At 38.3% G+C, this 27199-nt stretch overlaps 1 protein-coding gene across 10 annotated transcripts in view; it reads right to left on the bottom strand.

The window, feature by feature from the left end:
• Positions 1-2620, bottom strand: part of LOC111803420 — a 12553-nt gene extending 9933 nt beyond the window's left edge. For 6 of the 10 annotated variants that reach the window (XM_023687805.1, XM_023687808.1, XM_023687811.1 and 3 more), the window contains exons 1-2: positions 2495-2620; positions 1475-1607 (exon numbers count right to left, since the gene is read on the bottom strand). In XM_023687805.1, the coding sequence (XP_023543573.1) occupies positions 1475-1522 (48 nt within the window). In that variant the 5' untranslated portion in view covers positions 1523-1607; positions 2495-2620. Of the gene's footprint in view, positions 1-1474; positions 1633-2494 lie in introns of all 10 variants that reach the window. The other 4 variants (XM_023687807.1, XM_023687806.1, XM_023687810.1 and 1 more) reach the window with 4 other exon arrangements.
• Positions 2621-27199: the final 24579 nt, after the last annotated feature.

Genomic DNA, 27199 nt, shown 5'->3' with positions numbered 1-27199 from the left:
AGGCGAGCAGCAAGAGCACCGGCGATGGGTCCTCGACACGGGGGCAACAAACCATATGACCGGGGCCAAGTCTGCGTTCTCCGAGCTTGACTCGGGGATTCGTGGGACGGTGAAATTCGGCGATGGCTCCGTCGTCGAAATCGAAGGGCACGACACCATCCTATTCGTCGGCAAGGGAGGCAATCATCACAAGCTGACCGGCGTCTACTTCATCCCGAGACTCAAGGCTAATATTGTGAGCCTGGGTCAACTCGATAAGGCCGGCTGCCACATTTCCATCAAACGCGGGCTACTTAGGATCCGCGATGATCGACGACGGTTGCTCACGCAAGTTCGGTGCACGACAAACTGCCTTTACATCCTAAAGCTAGAGATAGAGCAACCAGTCAACTTCTCGGCCAGGTACCGGAAGATGGAAGACCTATTAGGAAGAGGTGAACCACCTGGACTGGCGGCGCGCCAACTCGAAGAAGAGGCGGCCGAACAAGACGTGGAGTCTGGAGGACATGCCGCCAGGGACACCGAACAAGACGTGGAGTCTGGAGGACATGCCGCCAGGGACACCGAGCCATAAGGCTCAAAACGGAGTTCAAACGAAACGAAATAAGTCAATATAACACAGGAGGTTTTAGGAGGAGATTGTTAGATAAAACCTTTGTTTTTTTCCTTATTTAGATTCACACGTTTACATTTAATTTACCTTTGACCATTTGACAAACACGTCTAATGGATTAGCGAATTATTAGACGTCAATTTTCTAGCGAGTGGCACAGATTCAGTTGCCACTCTCCACCCATTTTTAGGATAGGTTGTATTTAAATAGGAAATCTGTTTACAAGATTTCACAACCGGATTTTGAAGAGCAGTCAAACTTTCAGTCCTTCCCTCTCTCTTATTTTAGGCATTTTATCTTTCTTCCAACAACCTCCTATTGACAATATCCTCTCGGTGATTTCCGTGGCCGATTATCGAAATCCAACAGCCTCCCTGGATACAATGACTAGCCCCCCTCTCACCCCCCTTCGTTAACTCTTCTCAGAAGAAATTCATCATCACCTTCTCAACGAACTTACTGACCCCGATTGGTATCTTAAAAATCAACAAGAAGTAGTTGGGGATCCCTCTCAACACAGAATGGATGAGCGTAAGTCTTCCTTCTTTAAAGAAAAAACTCTTTTCCAGGCAGAAAATCTCTTCAGTTAATGACAGGTTCCAAAAATCCAAACTCCCTAAACCAGAAAGGAAATTAAGGAAATCGTTTCATTGGCCTATAAATTCAGGTCATCTGATCTCACCAGTAAGTTCCTCACGGTAATGGCTAAATTATTTATGATGGTCTAAAACTGTTTTGTCATCTATTCCTACACCTAATATCCAATTCTCTCGGGTCGAGTGGGTTGTAGGAAAAAAAAATGCATATGGAATCACTGGGTGAATATTCATGAATATTATGCAAGTTAAAAAGCCAACTTACAAATTGTATATCTTGACGTGAGACCCTTCCCACAGTTCTGGTTGACATATTTCCTGAGTCCAGAGCATAAGAATTGAATTGACAATCCAAGTGGCAGAACTTATTCGTCTCAACTATTCCACCCCATCATCTACTAAACAACCACAAAAGCAATGAATCTAACACCAAATAATAAGAAATAGATCAATATATGCATCAAAAGGCAGCCAGTCAAGAAAGTTTCACTTGCAGGCAACGTTAGTGTTTCAACCCCTTTTATGACAGTCTTGTTTCTCTAACGAGAGGAAAAACCACCAAAACTTCCAATTTTGAGCCCTCTCTTTAGTTTTTTTTTTTTTTATGGAACAACATAAACCACTTGCACTCTACAAATGCAACAAAATAGAAAAGGCCACTGTGGGTATAATACTTGAGTCAATTTTGAGCCCTCTCTTTAGTGTTTTTATGGAAGAACAGTTTGAATTTAGAACATCCCTTTAAATCATAATAATCCATATTGACGAAGTTGTAAAAATAAAACATCCTCAGATACAAAAGAAGACTGATCTGTGGGTATAATTCTTAAATCAAATAAATGAATTGAAATGAAGTGTACCAAAGCTGAATCCAACTCGAATCTTAAGCAGCCTTTTAGTAATCAAATAAAGATCCGAAACCCAAATAGGCATACAATTTAGAAATAGGTCACGTCAGAACTGCTCAAACAAGCCGGATAAACATTAAAAATTATGACCAAACTTTAACATTTAAAGTAATAATCAGCCCTCAACACCGCTCCAGCTAGCAATTCAACATATTACAGACTACAGAACACCAACGAAAAGATCGCGCGAGGAGTCAATTTCATTCAATCTCAATTCCCAAACACACAAGACAAACTTCAGAAATGAAAACCTAATAAAAATCCACCACCAGCAAGCTCAATATTTGTCTTTCTTCTCTCTTTCCACTCTCAAATGCATATATGAAGAGAATAAAAGGGAAAGTAGAGAGAATTGAAGCAAAATTCATCGATCTTACCAGTTACCAAGTCGATTCCAAGAGAAGTGGAGATCTTCACAGCGACAAAATGGTAATATTTCAAACTAGAGCGAGAGAGCGAGGCTGAGGAATTTGTGGAATGGAAAAGAGAGAGAGAGGGCACTGTCCGATGAACAACCGTAAGAATTTTACCGGCTTGAGATTATTTAAAAGAGGGTAATTTTGTAATTTTTTTAACTGTAATTTTTTATTCAATAAATAAATAGTAAATTCAAAACATTTATTTAAAATATTTAATAAATAATATCGTTGATAATAAAATCTTCATAATAACATAGATAACAAAGTAAAAATAAATTAATGTTTTGATTCAACTTACAGGTATTAAATAGACATGAATGTAACTATTCTAACTCTGGTTCAATAACCGTCACTACGATGTCGTCATCAATATAAAGGTGTCTTATTTTTATCGGAAAAATACGAATAACACGTGGCTTGAGTCTTTTATGAAATACTCAGTAAGTAACCCCACTATTAAAGTCGAAAAATACAAACACATGTAGTATGAAGGGACCTATTTCACAAAAATATCATGGCATGACCTTGGACTTTGCTTTCCAGTCCGAATAGGGTTGGATGTGTAGTACTTCTCTACACACAACCCGGTGGGCTCATAAATGTACCACTTAAGCCTAGCTTGTTAGGCTAACACATGTTGCTACCGAACACCACAGAGATGAAGGTTCCACATAATATCACGACAAACATAAATATTGTAAGGGTCGCTTTGTACTATTTATAAAGAGAAAGTATCTCGATGCATTTGACATACAAGAATGTATGAGGTTCTCATAGCTTAAAATCACTGCATAAAGTTATGATGCAAATCAAACCTGCATTTATTCATAGCAATACAAGCCTATGAAACATGCATATGTAATTCTTGTTAAATCTTTAATATTTAACATAGCTTATATGGCGTAGTGTATGAAAGTTTATGCATCATAGATTATCAATATCATAAACATGATTCTATAACATGGAATAATCGCATTGTAGCATAACCTATAACATGACATAGCACGACATAACATAGTATAGCATAACAATCCTCGATGAATCTTAGGTTTTACATTGCAGGCTTTTAGGTTATTTTAATATCTTGTATATATATTTTTTAATAATTTGTTTAGTATGTAAGTTTAGTTTTAACGTGTTATTAGTATCATTTAATACTAGGTTTGTATATGTGCTACATCCACACAGTGGAAGATTGATTAGTAATGCATGGTTAGAGTGTTTACTGGATTGAAATATAGATCGAAAATTATCCACTGTAATAGTTGATTGATTTTGGGTGAAAGTTTGTTTCACATGGGTTAAATTTGATAATAAAGATGGAACGGTGTGAAATGAGAACAAATTTCATTTAACGCATTTATAGCGACATGATCCAAGCAACGGTAGGTGCACGCATGTGCTCGAAATGGCCAATGGGGCTCGCGTGGACACATCGAGAAAAAGTAACGCGATGAGTGTGAGCATACACCAGGGGCTGTTGCAATTTGTAAATAAAGGAAGCAAAAAAACGAGGAGAAATTGAAATAACGAGTAAAAAAAATAAAAAGGGTGCAACACAAGAACTTCCCAAGTGGTCACCCAACTTAGTACTATTCATGTCCAAGAACGTTTTAACCCCAAGTTGTAATGAGATTTGGTGCATTAGAGCAGATATGATCGCACCCAACATGAAATATGCACAAAGTTCATTGAACGCATGCGGGGCGGCATGATCCAAACAATGATGTGGGTGCATGCACATGATCGGAACGACCAGTAGGGCCTACGCAGACAAGTGAGGGAGAAGAAATGCAATGGGCCTGAGTGTACGAGCGAGATGGTTGCAATCTGTAAAGAAAGCAAAAAAAAAAATAATAATAATAATAATAATAAATAAATAAATAAATAAAAATAATGAGTAAAAAAAATAAAAAATGGGTGCGACACGAGAACTTCCCAAGTTGTCTCCCAACTTAGTACTACTCTCTTCTAAGCGTTGTTTCGATAGGATCCGATTCATTAGTGTTGGTATGATTACACCCAACATAGAATGCACACAAATTTCGCTTGTAGCATACGCCGTGGAAATATCTTGAACTCTTTGTTCGTAAAGCTTAGTTTCACCCACGACTTTAACCCCTCAACAAAACTTAAATCTTGACTTTCTCTAACATATCACAAATATCTACCATAAGGTCAGAAAACTACTTAACGTAGTCTCGAATATTTGCCAGTATGCTTCAACTCCCTCAACTTCCTTCTCGTGATTATCCCAACATTATCCCAAGTGTCCACAGTACATTGACTATCTTGAATGTCCATGTACTTGGATCTCCACCACAACTTTACATCGTCGGTTAGATGCATTGTTGCCAATGTGACTTTCGCTTCTTCTGCCACATTACTTGTGGCTCGAAAGTACTGTTCAAGGCCAACGATAAAGTTCGTTATAGTCTTGGTATCTCGAACCCTACAGAAGAGCTTGGGCTCTGGGGCCTTTATCTTGTTGAATTAGAATACACTCCCAACTGGGGTTTGGTTTCCCATCGCTCACATGTGAGGTTAATCTGGCACTCAGATTTGCCACATCAACCCAAACCAGTCTAAAAGCTGCTCTTAAATTCACAGACATTTCTGAGACCATCTGAACGATCGGTTGTTGGGCATTTTTTAAGCCTTCGATGCGTTCTTCCATTTGGACAACAGAGCCCATCGAGCTATCCCCTCGCTCGAAGTTACCAACAATTATGGCCTTGTCTTCTAGAACCTCGACCCTAACCATTAATTCACGAATAGACATTCCCTCAAGCCACCAATGTGGGTCGCACTGTGAGTCGAGCCATTTGAGCTATGACCTTTTCAGTTGCTACAGCAAAGTAGCTTGTTCGAGTTTTGCTCGTACTCCTGGCTCTCTTGTGATAAGGGCCGACGAGTGTACTATTTTTTGACTTAGTGTATCAGCGACCACGTTTGCCTTTCCAAGGTAGTATTGGATATCTATATCATAGTCCTTTACCAGTTCTAACCACCTTCGTTGTCTCATGTTTAGTTCTTTTTGCGAGAAGAAGTATTCTAAGGTTTTATGGTCAGTTTAAATTTGGTCCTTTTCGCCATATAGGTAGTATCCCCATATCTATAATGCGAACATTACCGCTGCTAACTCTAGGTTGTGTGTAGGAATTTTTTCTCATATTCTTTTAATTGGCATGACACGTATGCAACAACCTTGTCGTGTTGCATCAATACGCAACCTAAATCCTTTTTTGGACGCATCGCTGTATATTACATATCCTGCTGAGTTTTCTGGAGCTGTGATTACTGGGGCTGACACTCGTCTTTGTTTTAGGTCCTGAAACTGGCCTCACATACGTTGTTCCATGTAAAAGGTAGCCCTTTCTTGTCAACTATGTAAGAGGCGAGGCTATTCTAGCGAAGTCTTGGACAAATCTTTGATAGTAGCCTGCTAACCCCAGGAAACTTCATACCTCGGTGACCATAGTAGAGTGTTCTCATTTCGTGATGGCTTCTATCTTAGTGGGATCTACTAAAATTCCTTCTTAAGACACTACGTGTCCTAAGAATGAAACTTTTCGTAGCCAAAATTCATATTGGAGAATTTTGCGTACAACTTGTTTTCCCTTAAGATAGTTGGGGCTTCTTGGAGTAATTCTTGATCCGTTTTCAAGTATATTAGAATGTCATCTATGAACACGATCACAGACGTATCTAGGCACTCCTTAATACTTGGTTCATTAATTCCATTAACACCTTGGGGCATTGGAGAAGCCAAATAACATAACTACAAACTTGATTTTGGTACATATTTGTCCTTAAATTTAATCTGGTGGTAGCCTGATCGAAGGTCTATTTTGGAAAATAGATTCGCCTCTCAAAGTTGGTTGAATGGGTTCTTGATGCATTGGAGTGGATATGAACAAATAGGTTCTTTGTCCTTAAATTTAATCTGGTGGTAGCCTGATCGAAGGCTATTTTGGAAAATAGATTCGTCTCTCAGAGTTGGTTGAATAGGTTCTTGATGCGTTGGAGTGGATAAAGATGCGTTCTCAAAGTTGGTTGAATGGGTTCTTGATGCATTGGAGTGGATATGAACAAATAGGTTCTTTGTCCTTAAATTTAATCTGGTGGTAGCCTGATCGAAGGCTATTTTGGAAAATAGATTCGTCTCTCAGAGTTGGTTGAATAGGTTCTTGATGCGTTGGAGTGGATATTTGTTCTTTATTGTTCTCTTGTTTAGTTTCCTAACTAGTTAATGCATAAGCGCATCCAGCTGTCTTTCTTTCGAATGTGTTAGGAATCACAGATCTCTACAATGGTATGATATTGTCCACTTTGAGCATAAGCTCTCATGGTTTTGATTTGGGCTTCCCCAAAAGGCCTCAACGAATGGAGATGTATTCTTTACTTATAAACCCACGATCATTCCCTAACTTAGCCAATGTGGGACTCCCTCCCAACAATCCTCAACAATCCTCCCCTCAAACAAAGTATAACATTGAGCCTCCCCTGAGGCCTATGGAGCCCTCTAACAGCCTCCTCTTAATTGAGGCTCGACTCCTTCTCTAGAGCCCTCGAACAAAGGGTCGAACAAAGTACACCCTTTGCTCGACACTTTAGTCACTTTTGACTACACCTTCGAGACTCATAATTCTTTGTTCGACATTTAAGGATTCTATTGATTCCATTGAAGAATGAAATTGGCTATTATATAGCCTTACAGAATGCACTGAAAACAAGGAAAAACAGCCCACGTCTAACAACTCCATCTCCTGATAATGTGGTATGACTAAATCAAATAAACAGACATCCCCTAACAATACAAATGTTTTGACTAAGTGGTAGTAGACCACTAAAACAATCTAACATCTGGAGTAACATAACCTAACAATTCCTCCTCTAAACTGAAGTAATTAGTTTATATCTATGTCTGAACAGACTCCCAATAGTCCTCTCAACTTCAAGAAAGCATCCAATTTTAGTGGTTTAGTCATCACATCAGCTAATTGTTCCTGTGTGTCACAATGCACCAACTCCACAGAGCCAGCCTGAGCTCTCGAAGGAAATGAAAATACACATCTATGTGCTTTCTCCGATCGATGCATTATTGGATTTTTGAAAGCTTGATTGCAGAGCTACTATCACAGCGAATAATAGTTGGCTTGTCTTGATTCTGACCCAGCTTTTCCAACACCCTTTTTAACCATACTGCCTGACATGCACATGAAGTTACCGTTATGAATCCTGCCTCTATGGAAGATAGACTTACTATTGGTTGTTTCTTTGATGACCATAATACTGCTCTAGAACTCAATAAAAACACATAGCCTGAAGTACTCTTTCTCTCATCCAAATCTCCAGCGTAATCACTATCTGTGTATTTAACAAAATCATCATCTCCTCCTTTTCGATAGAAAATTTCAAACCCAGTTGTTCCCTTCAAATAACGTAGTACCCTTTTTGCTGCCTGTAAATGAAGCTCAGTGGGATTATCCATATATCTATTAATCAGACTCACTACAAACATTATGTCTGGTTGAGTTGCTGTGAGATAATTAAGTCTGCCTACAACTTTGCTTATAGTAAGTTTTGTCCACGTTTATTCCATCTTCATCTTTCATAAGTTTGCATCCACGGACAATAGGATTATGAAAATAATTACTTTTGTCCATTCCAAACCGTTTCAGCACCTCCAAAGCATACTTCTTTTGACTTATAAAAATACCACTAAATTTTTGTAAGACTTCAAGACCAAGAAAATACCTCATCTTACCAAGATCTATCATGTCAAACTCATTTTTTATGGATTTTTTAAACTCTGTAAACATTAATTCATCATTTCTAGTAAAAATGAGATTATCGACATAAAGACTTACAATTAATACTTTGAATTCCTTTTCCTCTCTTGATGAACAAAGTATGTTAGTAGTCACACTTCTCAAAATCTTCCTTCATGAAATAGGCTTCTATATGGCTGTACCAAGCACGTGGAGCTTGCTTAAGCCCATAGAGTGCCTTTTTTAACTTGTAAACCTTCTGCTTATGTCCCTTTTGCACATATCCACAAAGACCTCCTCATTCAAATCACCATATAGAAATGCAAATTTCACGTCCAGCTAATAGATGGACCAGCTTCTTTGAGCTGCAAGTGCTACCACCAAACGAATTGTCTCCATGCGCGCAACAGGTGCAAATACTTCAGTATACTCTACCCCATACTATTGAGTATACCTATGTAACGATTCAGATTTTCCATTTTTTTTTTTTGCCTTATTTGGTTAATATTTTATTTTTATTTCTATAAATGACAAGATATTATGCCAGCATTTATTCTCGCTCCAAAAGGGTGCGATTTCTAACCAGGAAATTACTACCTTAATGAAAAAGTCATAAAGACCTTTTATATTCCCATATTCAACTCTCCTCCTTCCTTGGAAACGACGGTTGTTTTTCAATAATGGGCCAGGAAAATCCTTTTCTTTTCGGTGAGAGGAAAGGGTTGACGGGAAGTTGTTGGAAGAAAATAAAACGCGTAAAATAAAGAGAATTGCTGAAATTTTGACTGTGCTTAAAATCAGGTTGTGAAATCTTCTGAACAAATTTTCTATTTAAATATAACCTATCCTAAAAGTGGCGGGAGAGTGGCCAACTACATCTGTGCCACTTCCTACAAAATTGTCGTCTAAAACTTTGTTAATCCATTCGACGTGTTTGTCAAATGGTCAAACGGAGAACTAATGAAATCGTGTGAATCTAAATAAGGAAAAACTCAGGTTTTATCTAACAACGACTTTGACTCTCCAAACGTTTCGAGTTCTCGAGGGTGTCTGAGAGTACAGGAAAATCGAGAGGGTTAGCGAGGAAAAACGTGTGGGGTGGTTCGCTGGGTTTTCTTTGGTGAGTGGTCGGAGGGAGAATCGACCGAGGCTATCGGTGTTGAATACCGTTGCGCATCGGTCGAAATAGGTGAGGGGTGTCGTCGCATCATCGGAATCGGGGTTGTGACGTCGTCGTTGGCGGCGCAACGACGATTAAGGTTTTCACGAGATTTTGGGTAAGGAAGACGAAGGAAAACGGGTCGGGTTCACGTTCGGCCTCTGGACCAGCCCACGGAGCGAACGGGGGCCCTGTGCGTTTCGGCCCAACACGGACGCGCACTGCAGCCTTGGTCTCGGCTCCGCACGCCTGCTCTCAGCTCGNTTGGCCGGCTCGACAACTAGGCTTAGCGGCAAGATATCACTATAATATATCGATTCCAAGGTTTTTGGCCCTTTCGAAGCCGTTTCTGCCCTTAGTTTTACCATTCGAGGTCAGTATGATTCCTAAGCATTTAAGACAGATTAGGTCGGGGGTTTATTTTGATAAATAGCATGAGGTTTAGCTAGGGTATGTTATTGAAAGTTCTAAGTTTTTATGTGGTTATCATAGGACATATTTAACCGTTGGGACTAGCTCGTTGTGAGTGACTTCAACCAAGACCATCGAGGTAAGTGACCTTACTGTTGAAGTTAGCTTACTACGTATTGTATGATGGTGCGTGCCCTGTGGCCCCTGCATGCACCATATTTATGTGATATGATTATGTGATGTATAGATTGTGTTGACCGTAGATTGTGTATGTTATGTGATGTATGAACTTGTGTTGACTGTTGACTGTTTATGTTATGTCATGAATGAGATGTTAGTATTATATGCCATGAATATGTTGATTGATGCCATAGATACACGTAGAATTATCGAGTCATGTCATGAGATGTTTATGCAACTGGAATGTTTATGTAATATGCCATGTAATGTAAGTCATGTGAGATGCCATGTGATGTAAGAAACGTAAATGCGATGTTAGCACTGCTTATGTAATGCCATGTTAAATATGTTAAGGGACCTCATGCATATATGTATGTCACGTGCATCGGGATTCTTCCCCTTTATGATACGAAAGAATGAAATACGATATTTATGTTCGCCATGATATCATGCGGGCCCTTTTCTGTTCTGTGGTGTCCGGCTACGTGTAACACGTTTTGCCCGACCAAGTCAGGCCCAGGGGGTATGTTTAAGAGCCCGCCTGGTGGGTTCATGTATACGTACATGGGCCATGTGTGAAGGAGTACCACACATCCAACCCTACCCGGAATAGAAAAGCGCCCAAGGCTATGAAAAGTTTATGAAAAGTTAGGTCCCGCTCATATGTTGCATGTGTTTGCATTCCTAACCCCAACAGTGGGGTGACTTACTGAGTATTTCATAAAATACTCAAGCCATGTGCTACCTACATTTTTCAGGTAAAGGCAAGACGCCAATGTACGGTTGACGGCGGAGCTGAGGCCACCATGGAAGTTGGAGACGGGATATTTTTAGGAGTTTACTTTTATTAGACTGTTTTAAGTTATAGCATTGAGTATTGTTTTATTTGAATTTATTTGAATTCAGTATTGAAGGTTTATTTTCGGAGTTTAGGTTTTGTTTTGGATTCATGAATATTTATGAAAGACTCTTTCAAGGTTCTTTATGATGAGCTTCCGCTTAATGAGATAAGTATGCATGGGTGACGTCACTAATTAGGTTAAAGAAAATTAGGGGCGTTACAACCTCTTTGCTACAAGCCTAGCCTTGTATTTGTCGACTTCCCATTTTCATTGAATTTCGTCTTATAAATCCATTTTGCTCCAACCCTCTTTTCGCCCTCAGGTAACTCCATCAATTCCCATGTGCCATTTCTGTTTATTGCTTCCATTTCTAAATTCATGACTTGCCTCCATTTCTCACTCTTCAATGTGTCTTTAAAGTTTACCATATCAGAGTGGTAAACATGCCCAAGTGAGCTTCATTATCTTCTTCAGAAAGATCTTCTCCGGTTGCATAGTCTCTCATTCAGACTGGTGGTCTCCTATTCCTCCCCTCATTCGAGCTAGGAGAGCTTGCTTCAGTCAAAGAACCAGAAGAAATATTTTCCTCTGCAGTAATATTGCTCCGTTCTTCATTTTCATCAAACACATCTACTGTCTCCTCTTGATCACCCCATTCCAGATCACACATAATGGATTCTTCATGGGTCTTATCCCAATCCCAACTCTTATCTTCCTCGAATACAACATCCCTACTTATTATGATCCTTTGTGAAATTGGATCATAGAGTCTGTAAGCCTTTGACTCTTCACTAACTCCTAGAAAAACACAACTCAAACTCTTATCATCCAACTTAGTTCTTTTACTGTCAAGCACATAAACATGAGAGATACATCCAAAAACTCTAAAATGCTCCACTGAAGGTTTGACTTCACTCCAAGCTTCTTCTGGAGTTTTATTTTTGACAACCAATGTTGGATTTCGATTCAGTACATGCACAGTCCAGTTGATTGGTTCAGGCCAGAAACTTTTCGAAAATTTCTTTTCTGAAATCATATTACGAACCATATTCATAATAGTTATATTTTTTCGTTCTGCAACTCCGTTCTGCTGCGGCGTGTATGCAGCTGTCAGTTGTCTTTGTATACCATTTACATCACAAAAATTGGTGAATTCTTGTGATGTAAACTCTCCTCCTCGATCAGTTCGTAAGGAGTTCGTAAGGCTTTAATATATGAGTTTGTTTCCTTCTCAAGAATCTTAAAAATTTTAAATACAGCCTTTAAAATGGGTTTGATTGGTTCATAAATATCAGCATGCACTAATTGGAGAATTTGTGATTTGTGAAGCTCACCATGTGCTCCTTTTTGGAAACGAGTACCTTTGTTACTTACCCACTAGAAAATTTGATGGATTGTTATTTTAATTGAGTTGACACATCTAAATAACTAACCTATGCTAAACTTAGCAGTAGTTGCACAAATCTTGCGCCCAAAGTTGGCCAGAATGGCCAGCAAAAAATATGCTCTTCCATTATACACGGATCGTTAATTCAGATATCCAAAAACCAACAAAACTACTAACTAAGTTTAAGGAAACGTGTGAATAACTAAGTTTAAGGAAACGTGTGAATAACCTAAATAGGAAAAACCATAGCTTTTATCTAACATCATTAACCAACAACTTCGAGAATGTTGTATGTGCTATAGAAAAGTCAAATGACCTAGCGAAGTTCACGGTCGGTGAGCTCACCGATTCTCTCGAAGCACATGAGCAACGTAAGAAGAAGAAGGAGGAGACACTCGATCAAGCACTTCAAACCAAGGTATCAATAAAAGATGAAAATGTACTCTACTCTCTAAATATTCAAGGTAAAGGTCGTGGAAGTCGTGGAAATGGTCGAGGTGGTGAAAGCAGTGGTAATGAAGGATATTATAAGGAGAAGAGATAGTCGAGACAAGAAAATTGGCGTGGAAGAGGACGCAGTCAAGAAAGAGGCGGCTGATCAACCTATTCCAACATTTAGTGCTATAAATGTAAAAAATATGGTTACTATGCGAATAATTGTAACTTCGACAAATGTTACAATTGTGGCAAAATGGGTCATTTTGCAAGAGATTGTCGAGCCGAGAAAAAGGTGGAAGAAACGATCAACCTAGCTTTGGATGACGCAACAAACGAAGACATTCTCTTGAAGGCCCAAAATGAAGATCTGAAAGCAAAAGAATACGGTAGCGCAAAAGACGATGGTGGTAGTCGTGAGGCGGTGGAAGCTGTTGGAAATGAGGTGATACGCAGCGGATTGGGCGAAATTGCGATATTGGAGACGAGAAAATCAAAGAAGGATGAACAATTGGATAATAGAGAGCTTGAGCTTGAAGAGAGAGGGCTCTAGTGGCGGGAAAGAGAATTTGAGGAAGAAAGAAGAAAGAGGATGAGAATGGAAGAGAAAATGGAAGAAGAAAAGATGGAATGGAGAGAAAGGATGACAGAAATGCAGATTGAACCTGGGAAACAGATGGTGCAAATGCAAGTTGCAATCCCTTCAAAATCCTAAAACCATGACGAAGAGAAGAAGCCCATGCGATCAGTGAACGAGCCAAAGAAACTACCAGATCATGAGGAAAACAGAGATTCATAGCAACAACCCAAAACTTTCGTGGATAAATCTGTGCAGAAGTCTCAATTGCAGACGTTGAAATCCCTGAACAAGCGTCTTTCGAAGGAAAAATAGAGATTGAAAAAGAAAAGAAAGATTTAGAAATGGAGATTGAAATGTTAGAAAAGGAAGTGACTGAGCTGTTTGAGAGTTCTTTCTATCTCAAATATGAGAAGTAAGAGAATGGGAAGGTAATCTTTGAGCTCTTGAAGAAAATTGAAGAAGGTATGGAGAAAGAGAATGACTTATTAATGGAGATTGATGGTCTAGTGGAAGAGGAGGAGAAAGATATAGAGATACTAACTCAACAGAGAGACTCACTCGACGTGAATCTGAATCGGGTCCAACAGGAGGTAGTGAATGTACGACACACGATTGAGATAATCACTCGTGATAAAGCTGAAATGGAGGAGGCAAAAATGGATGTGGAAAATGTTGTGGACTTGCGAAGAGAATTGAGTAAACCGAAAGAAGCTATGACATCTGAGTCGAGCGTGGCTGAGAATGGGAGAAATGAGGAGTTGGTGTCTTAAATGGACTGTTCTCGAGAAGCTCAAATGAAGTCTCGTCAGAAAAGAACGAGCTTAGTTTGCTGCTCGAGGACAAGGAGAGGAAATTGAAGAAACCACGACTAAGCTCGAGAAAACGAAAACGACGCAAGTGAAATCGTTGAATATAGCATTTAAGTTTATGGGGGAGTTTTGTTGGAATAAACTTAAATGCTGAAGGTTAGTCTTGTTTAAAATAAACTTTTAACTTTAGTAAATTTTTTATGTTAGGAAAGTTAATTTGAGGAAGGTAGGTGAAAGAAAAGGCCGAGTTTTTTTAGAGAATGATGGTAGGGGTTTATGAGCGTTTCTCTCATTATTAGTGTTAGAAGAGGTANAAAAAAAAAAAAAAAAAAAAAAAAAAAAAAAAAAACAAAGAGCAAAGAAATAAGAGCAATAGAAAAGGTTTTTGATAAAATCAGTGTTCTTTGTCTCCTTGTCTCTCCCCTCTCGACATCTCCTTCATAAGTACGCGAGCAATACTTTCACAAAGTGGTATCGGAGTGTTCTATCGTTAGTGTGTGTGAGATTTATTTTACAAATTAGTGAGTTTTATTTTAACAGCTTGTGACAATTATAGCACTCCACTATGGCCCTGTTGAAGGTTTGTCTGTCTTGTCTCCTTCCTCTGCCTCTAAAACTTCCACGACCTTCCCCTTGCTTCAGATTGTTCACCATGAGTGATCTTTAAAGCATGTTCTTCTTCAACATGAGAACTCATGTGTTGTTCATGCACAAGCAGACTACTTTGCAACTCATCAATGGTTAAGATGGTTGTATCCTTGGACTACTCAATGGAACACACAATATAATCAAACTTGGGAGTCATAGATCTCAAAATCTTTTCAACTCTCCTGCCTTTATGTGAAGCATTTCAAACTCCTTCCAAAGAGCTTGCAAGTGTGCACGCTTTACCCATTTCAAACCTTGATATTTCTGCTTCATAGAATCTCATATGTTCTTTGTTGTATCCTTGTTGAGGATTGTCTCTAAGATCGAAAGATCTAATGCTTAAAATAGATAATTCTTTGCTTTCAAATCTTTCAACTTCTAATCTTCAATGTGCTTCTTTTGGGCATTTATGAAAACGATGTCTTCTGTTGCTGCAGGAATCCCATTCTCCACCAAACCCAAGTACTCCTTTGAACGCAAAATGTTTTCGATAAGGATCGTCCAATGATCATAGTACCCATCAAATTTCGGAACTGCAGACTGCACAAATGAACTCTCTATCGACATACTTTTATTATGACACACGTAGAAGACTGCTGCTTCTAGTTTTAACTTGACTCTGATACCAAATGTTAAGAACAAAAAGAAAACTGGAAAGATCAGAAAAATAAGAAGATTTGAAAGTTGGTATCAACAAAATTGTGAGCCTCGAAGGTGTAGTCAAAAGTGACTAAAATGTCAAACAAAGAATGTCATATGGGGCATGGATCATTACAATTGGTATTAGAACCAGACACCGAACGATGTGCTAGTAAGGACGCTTGCCCCAAAGGGGGGTGGATTTGGTGGCGGTCCCACATCGATTGGAGAAAGGAAGGAGTGCCAACGAGGACGCTAGGCCCCGAAGGGGGGTGGATTGTAATGTCCCACATTAGTTGGGGAGGAGAACAAAACATCCTTTATAAGGGTGTGGAAACCTTCCCCTAGCAAACGCGTTTTAAAGCCTTGAGGGGAAGCCCGAAAGGGAAAGTCCAAAGAGAACAATATCTGCTAGCGGTGGGCCTGGATCGTTACATAATGAAGCCCTTGTCTAGTAGGTCTTGTAGTTATAGTTTTAGTTCTTTTAATTCCGTTGGAGCCATGCGGTATATTGTTTTAGAGATGGGTTCAGTTCCTGTTCAAGTTCTATCCCGAAGTCTAACGCTCATGGAAGAGGAACTCCTAGTAGGTCCTCTAGGAAGACGTTCAGAGATTCGTTTACTATGGGTACCGTATCCATTGTTTTCTCTTTTCCTTTTATATCTACTGCGCAGGCCAGTATAGCCCACCCCCTTGTTGTACTAGGTGTTCGACTTTCATCATCAATATTATCTTTGGGGTGACTCTTGTGCAAGTCCCTTTAAATTTAAAGTTAGGTCCGTTCGGTGGCGTAAACACTATTCTTTCATATAGAAATCTATACTGGCATAGTTCTTGACTAACTAGTCCATTCCTAATATGTCGTCGAAATCTGTCATATTTATATTTTCAGGACTACACTTATGGTTCGTCCAGCTATTATTACTTGTCCGTCTTTTACCCTATTTTCAGTAACTAGATCCACCCCCACAGGAGTGTCAACAGACCACACATGCAATAAGGGTTCTACTGTGAACCCTGCTTGACTAACAAAAAATATAGAAATAAAGGATTGCGTAGAGCCAGAATCAAACAACATTAATGCATAATATCCCAGTATAGAAAGCGTACATGTCACCACGGTGCCAGAAATTCTCGCGTCCTTACTAGTTGAAGCATACGCCTTGGTTTGTGAGCGGCTTTGTATGGTGCGTTTGCCACTGCTCGGGCCTCTAGGTGGTCCCCTTGGGTTCTCTGTATCCTTTCCATTGTAGTATCTGACCTGTGACCTTCACGAACGCACTTGAAGCATGATCCTGAGTCTGCCATACATTTTCCCTAGTGTTGTTTCCCACACTCGCAACATAGAGGCTTCTCACGTTCTTGCCCTCTCTATGTATCCCTAGGGTTTCTGTCCACGGGCTAAGTTGGACGTCTATCATTATAGGGGGGTCTCTAGGTCGGTGGTCGGTAATCCATCTGCCTTGGTTCATATGGGCATTTCCTTCCCATAGTAACCGTTGGTTCTTAACTTTTCTCTTTTTGAGACTTTTCTAGGAGTCTAGCTGTTCTTAATGCGTCCTCGTAGATCTTTGGGTCAAATGCCTCCACCATGGTGGACCTCTGGGTATAAGGCCAACACAAATTTTTCTGTCATCTTTTCCTCAGTATCTACCAATGGTGTCGCGAACCTTTTCAACCGCATAAACTTTTGGTCGTATTGGTCCATCGAGCGTCTATCCTAAGTCAGATGGGTGAACTCTTGTTGTTTCTTGATGAGGGTTACCTTTGGATAATACTGTTCTTGGAAAGCCTCCTTAAACTTGTCCCATGTCGTAACTCCCCTTCCTGGGTTAATATTACTTTCGTTATTTGACTACCAAACTTCTGCATCTTTTTGTAACATATATGACGCGCAATATACCTTGTCGTCGTCTGGACATCTCATTGATTCAAAGGTGATTTCCATAGTCGCAATCCACATTTGAGCTTCCATGGGATCTTCCCTAGAACTGATGAATTAACGTGGGTTGTATTGCTTGAAATCTCGTAGCCAGTTCGCTCCTCTGTCAGGGTGCGAATTGTTAGCTTGTTGCATAGCCACCATGGTTTGCATCATTTCCTGGAATGATTCTCACATCAGTTGTGTAGTACGATCTATTCTAGTCGTTGGTTCCATTGGAGGTGGTACAGCTTGTGGAGGTGGCGTGGCTTGTGGAGGAGGTTCAACTTGTGGAGGAGGTACAACTTGTGGAGGTGGTTCCATTGGCAGTGGTGGTATAACTAGTGGTGGCGCAGTTTGAGGCAACGCAGTTGCTTCCGTCCTAATTTCTGGCCCTTCTCAAAGCAGACTCTCTTAAGCTTCACCTCTCTCCCGACCTCTAATGGGGGTCGTCCCCTTCCTTGTCTACTACTTTCGTGTCCTTTGGGGGGCATGGTTCTGTAAACCAAAATAATAATATCTAAGTCTATTGTTTACTAAAAATATAATATTATAGTCTATCATACAACATAGCAAGTATATCATAGCATAGTATACAATAGCCTAAAAGCATGCATTAGCATAAAAGCATCCAATATAATAAAAAGCATACATTAGCATAGAAGCATACCATATAATAAAAGCATACATTAGCATAGAAGCATACAATATAATAAAAGCATACATTAGCATAGAAGCATACAATAGCGTAACATTATAACATAATAACATATAGAATAAGAGAAATATCAATTTGAGACCTACTTTTACTATCTAAAAGCCAATCACAATAAATATCATCACAACATGTTTCCATTTTCTTTCTTACGCAAGGCGTACCTAACGGTGATAGGGCATCAATGATGGGACCATGGAACATGTCAAGCATACACCGTAGACTAGTCTACAAGATCTATAACCTAGAGCTCTGATAGCAACTGTAACGACCCTAAATCTTCTACTTAACCTAAGGACGCTACCATACACATATCATGAACATTCAATGCAGAGTTAACTCTATTGATTTTTTTATCATAACCTCAACATTAAACTTGCACGCTTCATTTATTACCTTGGAATAAAACTAATACAAAGGAAATAATTAAACGAAAAATAATACAAAATGAGACGCCCTATACTAACCTATATGCTACTAAATGGAAATACAACTCAACCTATACTACTAATGGAAATGAAAATTCAACATATACTAACCTATGGTCTACTAAAAGTAAATATGAATCTATCCTATGCATGTGCCACAATCTTGGGATTTCGATACTACTTGCAGCCTTAGGGGCGTCTTGCCTTTACCTAAAAACTGTAGTAGCACGTGGCTCGAGTATTTAAAAATACTCAGTAAGACCCCCAATCAAGGTTATAATGCAAGAACATACAAATGCATGCATGGAACCTATCATAACAGTATGTTTCCCTACGACGGCTATCCTAACGGGCAACTTGCATGTGTAATTAATTTCCTACACGTGGCCCACACGAGCGAGTATGGACCCACCAGTCGGTTCACACACCTCCTGGACCCCTTTCTGGTCGGGCGATCATACTCTGGGAGCTGTTGATGCCAGACACCTGTTGAACATAATGATCGTTCTCCTGCCTAGTAGTGTACGTGTTCGTACTATCGTGAAGAAATAGGGGTATCCTTCAATGCATGAGGTACCTATATCTTTCCATTATAATTATTCTTAATACAGCTCAGCTAACGTATATTTCATATCATCACGTTTCCATACCATTTGTCATAACGTCTAACATATCATTTATCGTAGTCTTTCATGCTTATGTCAGGGTTTGTATTTTATGTTATTTATCGTTTTTCATGTGAATCATATCATATCATTCATGCAACTTACAAATCATACATAACATTTTTGTGCTTTCAGACATAACAGTTCATATCGTGCGCATATCATAGCCTATATCATAACAATCACATAATACATTCCGAGCACATCATTAATAAATCACATCATAAAATATCATAGCATAGAGCATAACAATTCATCGAAAACAACATAGCAATCACGTCGCATGGCATTTACGTATTATTTCATAATAGTCTATCAATACGATGTATGACACGTGCGAAACAACGAGCACGTGTCATCATATAGTATTCAATTCATAACCTAACAACGGTAGGGTCACTTACTTAGTTGGCCTTAGCCGGCATTCTCCCTAATAAATTTAACGTAAGCTCCCACTCCTCGAAAGTGTTCCAAGTTATTGTCGGTTGTCTTTTTCTATTGGATCGTTTGTCACTTTTCGTTAATATATCACAATTTAATAATAATTTCAACTAAAATTGTAAAATACGATCTTAAAACGATCTCAATTGTTAAGAATGAGAAATAGAAATAGAATTGGGATGGAAAGTATGATCTTTCAGGTTTACCACGTTTAAATAAGATACAAACTATCAACTAATACCTAAAAATAGAAAAAAATATATAACTAACTAAATATTGTAAATAAATAAAATATACGGTTAATCAAATCTATACTAACAACTCCCTAAATATCTCAGATATATTCTAACTAATTATTAAAATATATCTCCAAAATATCCTTTTAATACTCCCCTCAAGTTGGAGAGTGTATGTCGATCACACCCAACTTGTCCTTCAAAAAGTCAAACTGCTGTCTTCCCAAAGCTTTAGTAAAAACATCTGTCAATTGCATTTTGGTCGAAACATAACACGGTTTGATGATTCCAGCTTGTAACTTTTCTCGAACTATATGACAATCTATTTCAATGTGTATCGTATGTTCGTAAAAAACTGGATTGGATGCTATATGTAATGCTGCTTGATTATCACAATATAATAATGCTGGTTCGGACAGTGGAACATTCAAGTCTTGAAGAATGTATCTTAACCAAGTTAACTCTAAACAAGTATTTGCCATAGCTCGATACTCGGCTTCTGCTGATGATCTGGACACATTAGTCTGCTTTTTAGACTTCCAAGAAATAATTGAATTTCCGAGGAAAATGCAGAACCCAGAAATAGATCGTCTGGAAGTTCGACAACCACCCCAGTCAGAATCGCAATATGCCTGTAATCTTAAATTGTTTTCAGATGGCAGTAGAAGTCCTTGACCAGGAGTGCCTTTGATGTACCTCAGAACTCGAAGAGCTGCCTCCCAATGTGGTTTTCTTGGTTCATGCATAAATTGGCTAAGCATACGAACTGAATAAGCTATGTCAGGCCTAGTGACGGTCAAATATATTAATCTGCCAATCAACCGTCTGTATTTACTTGGATCATTCAACTTCTCTCCTTCAGTTAAAGAAAGTTTCAGATTTTGCTCCATAGGAAATTTGTCTGGACGTGCTCCTGTAAGACCTGTGTCTTGAAGTATGTCTAGAGCATACTTCCTTTGAGACATAAAAATTCCTTTTCTAGATCGAGAAAATTCAATGCCTAGAAAATATTTCAAATTTCCTAAATCTTTGATAAGAAATTTCTGGAGTAAACTAGTCTTGAGATATTGAATTTCTTCGAGATCATTGCCTGTCAACAGAATATCATCAACATAGATTAGAACTGCAGTGAAAGAAGTACCTTTACTCTTAGTAAACAAAGAGTAATCTGCTTTGGACTGAGTGTAGCCTGCATTTTGTATAGTTGTAGAAAATATGGAGAACCAATTGCGAGAAGCCTGTTTTAATCCATAAAGAGATTTATGGAGCCGACATACTGTATTCTCCCCCTGTCGGCGAAGACCTGGTGGTAAAGACATATAAACTTCCTCGTCTAGATTACCATGGAGAAAGGCATTTTGAACATCCAACTGATGGGTGAACCATTTTCGAGCAGCAGCAACAGTGAGTAAGCAACGAAGTGTAGTAAGTTTCGCTGTAGGGGAAAATGTTTCTGTGTAATCAATACCTTCAACCTGAGTGTATCCCTTTGCTACTAGTCGAGCTTTATAACGTTCAACAGAACCATCAGAGTTGTATTTAATTTTGTACACCCAACGACAACCAATAGCTTTATGACCAAGTGGTAGAGGAACGAGAGACCATGTATGATTACGTTCCAAAGCTGCAATTTCATCATTCATAGCCTGCTGCCATAACGGGTCGCCAACTGCCTCGTCATAGGTTTTAGGTTCTGTCTGGGATGTAATAAGAGCTAGAAAAGCACGTTGAGTAGGAGAAAAACGAGAGAATGAAAGGTAATGATGAAGGGGATACCTGGTGCCAGTGCCGGGACTTGAGCTAGAGGTTAAATGATTGGCTCCAGAAGACATCTCATAATCCTTATGCCAAGCTGGAGGCTGTTTAGTACGAGTAGAACGTCGAAGTGGAGCTGATGTATCAGGTGGGATAGGATTGGAATTAGTGGGCGAATCTGGAGAAGGTGGAGGAGACGACGGAGTAGGAGGTGAAGGAATAGAAGGTGGAGGATGGATGTTTGAGTAGGATGGATCATGAAGTGGTACAACAGGAGTCGAAGGAGCTAATGTCGAAGTTTGTGAAGCTGATGAAAAAGGAAAATCATCTTCACAAAATTTAACATCACGGCTGATAAAGAATTTGTGAGATTGCATGTCATACAACTTGTAACCTTTATGACCACAAGGATATCCTACGAAAACACAAGGAATTGCCCGAGGTTCAAATTTTTGCTTAGGATGTACTATAGTTGCATAACATTTACAACCAAAAACTTTAAGATGATGAAATGTAGGTGATCGTTTGTAGAGTGCTTCAAAGGGTGTCTTGTTAGATAACAATGGTGATGACGTTCTATTTATAAGAAAAACAACCGTTAAAATGCACTCTCCCCAAAAATTAAGTGGAACCTGTGACTGAAAAAGAAGAGACCTAGCTACATTTAGGATATGGCGATGCTTACGTTCTACGACTCCATTTTGTTGTGGAGTATAGACACAAGTGCGCTGAAATTCAATACCACAAGAAGTAAAGAATGGTTGCAAAGATAGGAACTCAATCCCATTGTCTGATCGAACTATATTGATAGTAGTATGAAATTGAGTTTGAACGAATTTAACAAAGTTCATTAACAAATGATGTACTTCTGACTTATGTTGCATTAAAAAAACCCAAGTACATCGAGTAAAATCATCAACAATAGTGAGAAAAAAACGCAAACCAGAATGGGTAGGAATTTTATGTGGTCCCCAAACATCACAATGTATCAGATCAAAAGCAGAATGGGTTGTTATTGAACTTCTTGGGAAAGACAACCTAGTTTGTTTTGCTAACGGGCAGATACTACAATTATGAGAATAACTCGCATTATTAAGATGCAATTGATCAGCTAGAAATTTAAAACGAGAAAAGGAAGGATGACCTAGGCGTAAATGCCACAAATCAGATGACTGAGATACTTGATGAGCTGAAGATTTGATTGGAGATGAAGAAATATGATAGAGACCTCCAAATTGTTTACCCGAGCCAATCATCTTCCCCGTAGCCAAGTCCTGCATAACACAAGAATCAGGATAGAAGGTGACATAACATTTCAAGTTATTGGTAAGTTTGCTGATCGACATTAGGTTTAAATTGAATGAAGGCACACATAAAACGTTGTTTAATTGAAGGTTAGGGCTAAGGGAAATATTGCCAGTATGTGACACACGTGCTGTCTCTCCATTAGGCAAATTTATTGTAGACATGATGGCAGCCTTTGGTTCAGTCATAACAGAAGATTTTGATACTATATGATCCGTAGCTCCACTATCGAGAATCCATGAATTAGAACTCGCAGAGTTAATAGATAATGTAGATATGGGAAACAAACCTGCAACATTGATGTGATTGTCAGAATTACCAGAAGGGTGATGATTGATTGCAGATAAGGCTTGTGCTATCTGTCGTAATTGCTCAGAAGAAAAATTTGGAATGGAATTAGGTGACTGTTCTTCTGTATTCAACTGTGAAACATCGGCCATATTTGCAGATGATCGATATCCACGGTTATTGTGTTGATTGTCTTGTCTTGTCCTTCCAGAATTATTTTTCTGTCGACACCGATCTTCTGTATGGCCCCTTCTATCACAAAACTTACAGTGAAACTTAAGAATTCGACACTCATTAATTGTATGACCACTTTTATTGCAGTGTTCACACTTTTTGTCCTTGGCGAATTTTGAATATATTGTTTTCTTTTGCACTGCTGATGCAATCGAGAAATTCTCAGTAGGTTCGGAAGTTACCTGACGCTGCATCTCTTCTTGTACAAGTAATGAATAGGCTTGCCTCACATTAGGTAATGGAGACATCATCAATATGTTAGATCTCACCGTTTTATAAGACTGATTAAGCCCCATGAGCAATTGCATCAATTTGTCTTCTTCGCGTTGATCAATATGTATTTGACGTTGATTACAGGTAAATGGTGTGCGGTACGCTTCCAGTTCATCCCAAAGTGCTTTGAGCTTGGTGAAATATGTTGACAGCGCCATGGTTCCTTGTGACATCGTTGCTATCGAGTTTTGTATTTGAAAAATTGCTGGAGCATTCTTTTGTGAGAATTGATCGTGAAGATCAACCCACACTTGATGAGCTGTCTTGGCGTGAATAATGCCTTTAGCGATATCTGCTTCAACGGAATGAGTTAACCAAGATATTATCATACTGTTGCACTGATTCCAGAGTTCGAATTCGGTTGAATTTGCATCTTGGGACGGTTCCTCAATTGTGCCATCAATGAAGCCAATTTTCTTCTTGGCAATAAGAGCATGCATAACTGATTTACTCCAGGATTGGTAATTTGCTCCATTTAATTTGATTGGAACAAGTGAATATCCTGGCTGATCAGAGTGATGAATATAGTAAGGATGTGTTAAATCAACATCCGAAATTTTGAAGCTGGATTTGGCTGATTCCACCGTAAAGGAAATTTTGATATTTAAGAACACCACGATCGGTGCTCTGATACCATGTTAAGAATGAGAAATAGAAATAGAATTGGGATCGAAAGTATGATCTTCGTTAACGTTTACCATGTTTAAATAAGATACAAACTATCAACTAATACCTAAAAATAGAAAAAAATATATAACTAACTAAATCTCGTAAATAAATAAAATATACGGTTAATCAAATCTATACTAACAACTCCCTAAATATCTCAATATATTCTAACTAATTATTAAAATATATCTCCAAAATATCTCTTAATATCAATTACCTTAAATGGGGTCGAAAACGGGTTGTAGAGGGTTAGAGCAGGAGAAAATGGACCAAAAATGGAGTCGCGAGCCGGTTAGCCAGAAAATGATTCTGGCACAATAGAGAGCCACTGCGTGTGCAGGTTGTTTTCGGGTCGAGGTGCGTGTCACACGTGGGCGTTTGGGTACAATTTGGGTGATGGGCTGGGATGTTGAGGATGGGGTGTCGAGGATGTGGGTTTGGGTGGTACTCAAGATGCTATCTCATGATAAGGTTTATGATAGCCGGTAGCTTTTAAGTAACAAAAATTAACACTCAATTTTTGAGCAATCAGGATGCAATCTCATGTAAGCTTTAGGATAGTCCTTGATTTTTAAGTAACTAGGAGACTAACCTAACCCAAGAGGAATTCATAGTTAGCACTTTATTCTTAAGTAATCAGGTTGCTATCTTACGATACGCTTTAGGTTAGCTCTTAATTTTTAAGCAACTAAGATGCTTCCCTAAATTAAGATGAGCCTCAAGTAAGCTCTTGATATTTAAGTAATTTGGAGGCTACCTCATGAACATGTATTCGGTAAGCTTATCTCGCACTCATGCCCTAAAGTAACACTACCCAAGCTTAAGAATGCCAAGACATGAAGAATGCTAAGAACAAAGGACCAAAGTACTAAGACTCAAAAATCAAAGAGATCCCTAGACCTCCCATGGTACAACATGTTCATGACTTTAATTGCAGCCTTAGATGCTGGTTTCAGACTATGTTGCTTGGAAGGTATGAAGTCTTGGGTGTAGATATTTAGACTATGCTACTTAGAATGTTTGAAACTTTGATCATATATTCCTAGTCTGTGCCGCTCAGAACATTTGAAGCCTTGAATGCAGGTTTTAGAGTACATCGTTTGAACGTAAGAAGATTTTGATGTAGGTTTCATCGATATTGTAGGGAATGCATGAAGTTCTGAATGTCGGTTTAGACTTTGTCACTTGGAACACATGAAGCCTTTGATGTAGGTTCAAACTAGAGGTGTACATTCAACCCGACAACCTGGACTTACCCAACCCGAACTATAAGGGTTGGGTTGGGTTGGATTAGCATTTCAGGTTGGGTTGGGATTTCTCTGAACTCGAACTGAATCGGTTCGGTTTCGGGTTTGTAGGACAAAATCTTCGAGTTGACATGAGCCAAATAAAAATATATAAAATATATTAAGAATTCTTTCACATTAATGGATTTGCCATCTAAAAACACACACGACCAAGTTTGACGCTAGTCAAATACATGTTTTTTTTAATTATTTTATTTAATTTCTTTTATATTATTTTGTTATTATATTATTTTTAATTTCAAATTCTCATGTAATTATTATATCAAAATTTATATATATTTTTATTTTTTTTAATAGTTTAGAACTTTCTTGAACTTATAATAAACCTATTTCAATTAATATATATATATATATATATATATATATATATATATTTTGTTATATACCATATATTTAAATTAATTATTTTTATTGTTTATTTAATTTTATAACCTATCTTTATATTTTTCTTATGGTAACCAATTTTCCCCAAATGTAAGTGTTTAATTGTTTTTAATTTTATGNTTTTTTTTTTTTTTTTTTTTTTTTTTTTTTTTTTTTTTTTTTTTTTTTTTTGAATATTTATAGATTGATTTGTGTTTGTTTGTGAACTTTTAATATATTTTATCTAAGATTGTATCTGAATAATGATAAATTATAGATAAATAAAACTTAAAAAAAAAATTGACAACCCAACCCAACCCGAAAATAGAGGATTGGGTTGGGNGGGGAAAAAAAAAAAAAAAAAAAAATCTTTCAACCCAACCCAACAGGACCTTATACACCCCCTAGTTCAAACTCTATGGCTTGGAATGCATAAAACCTCAGACACGGGTTGTCAAATTCATGTCTTGTACTGTTAATCATAGAGAGAGTGTCTTAAACGAGAAATAAAAAAATAAAAACATTGACTTAGGACAAGAACTAAGAACTAAGGTTAACAACGACTGCCGCATGGATCAAGATTCAAGTTTGCATACCTCAATACTAAGACCCTTAGGCTAGAAACAAAATTAAAAACTCAAAATTCAAGAACATAATTTAAGGGCCTATGTTCTCACGTTAAGAATAAGAACATGACAAGAATGAGTGTGGTGCCCTAGCCCACTTTAAGGACACGATTAAAAGCGCACAAGTGGATTGCTTACTGAATTTTTGTACTCATTCAAGTTTTCTCATGTTTTTCCGATGACAAGAAGGAACTAGTTAAAAACGGATGTGGATCTAGAACAGGTGTCATACAAAGTCACACCTTGTTTAAACATCTTTAAAATTCTAACCTGTTTTATTTACCGGGCTCAATGTATTCTTTAATTTGAATTTGTAAATAAAATATATGATTGTTTTGAACACGAAAAATGTTATCGTAATTTTTTTTTGTTTTCATTTTTTTAATGTAGTTCCGACTCAAGTCAGAAAAATCAAGTCATGACAGATGGATTGAACTGACAAAATTGGGACAAATCAATCCAACTAGATTGGACTAGCCGATTGGATTGAATTGGTCCAACTAAACAGTCGTCCCCTAACTTTAGTACACGAGGAGGGCAACAATAGCTTCAAATTTCTTCCCAAATCTCTAG

This window comes from Cucurbita pepo, chromosome LG10, assembly GCF_002806865.2.
Source record: "Cucurbita pepo subsp. pepo cultivar mu-cu-16 chromosome LG10, ASM280686v2, whole genome shotgun sequence".
Lineage (NCBI taxonomy): Eukaryota > Viridiplantae > Streptophyta > Magnoliopsida > Cucurbitales > Cucurbitaceae > Cucurbita > Cucurbita pepo.
Note: the sequence above shows the minus strand (reverse complement) of the source record. Positions and strands in the feature narration are given on the sequence as shown.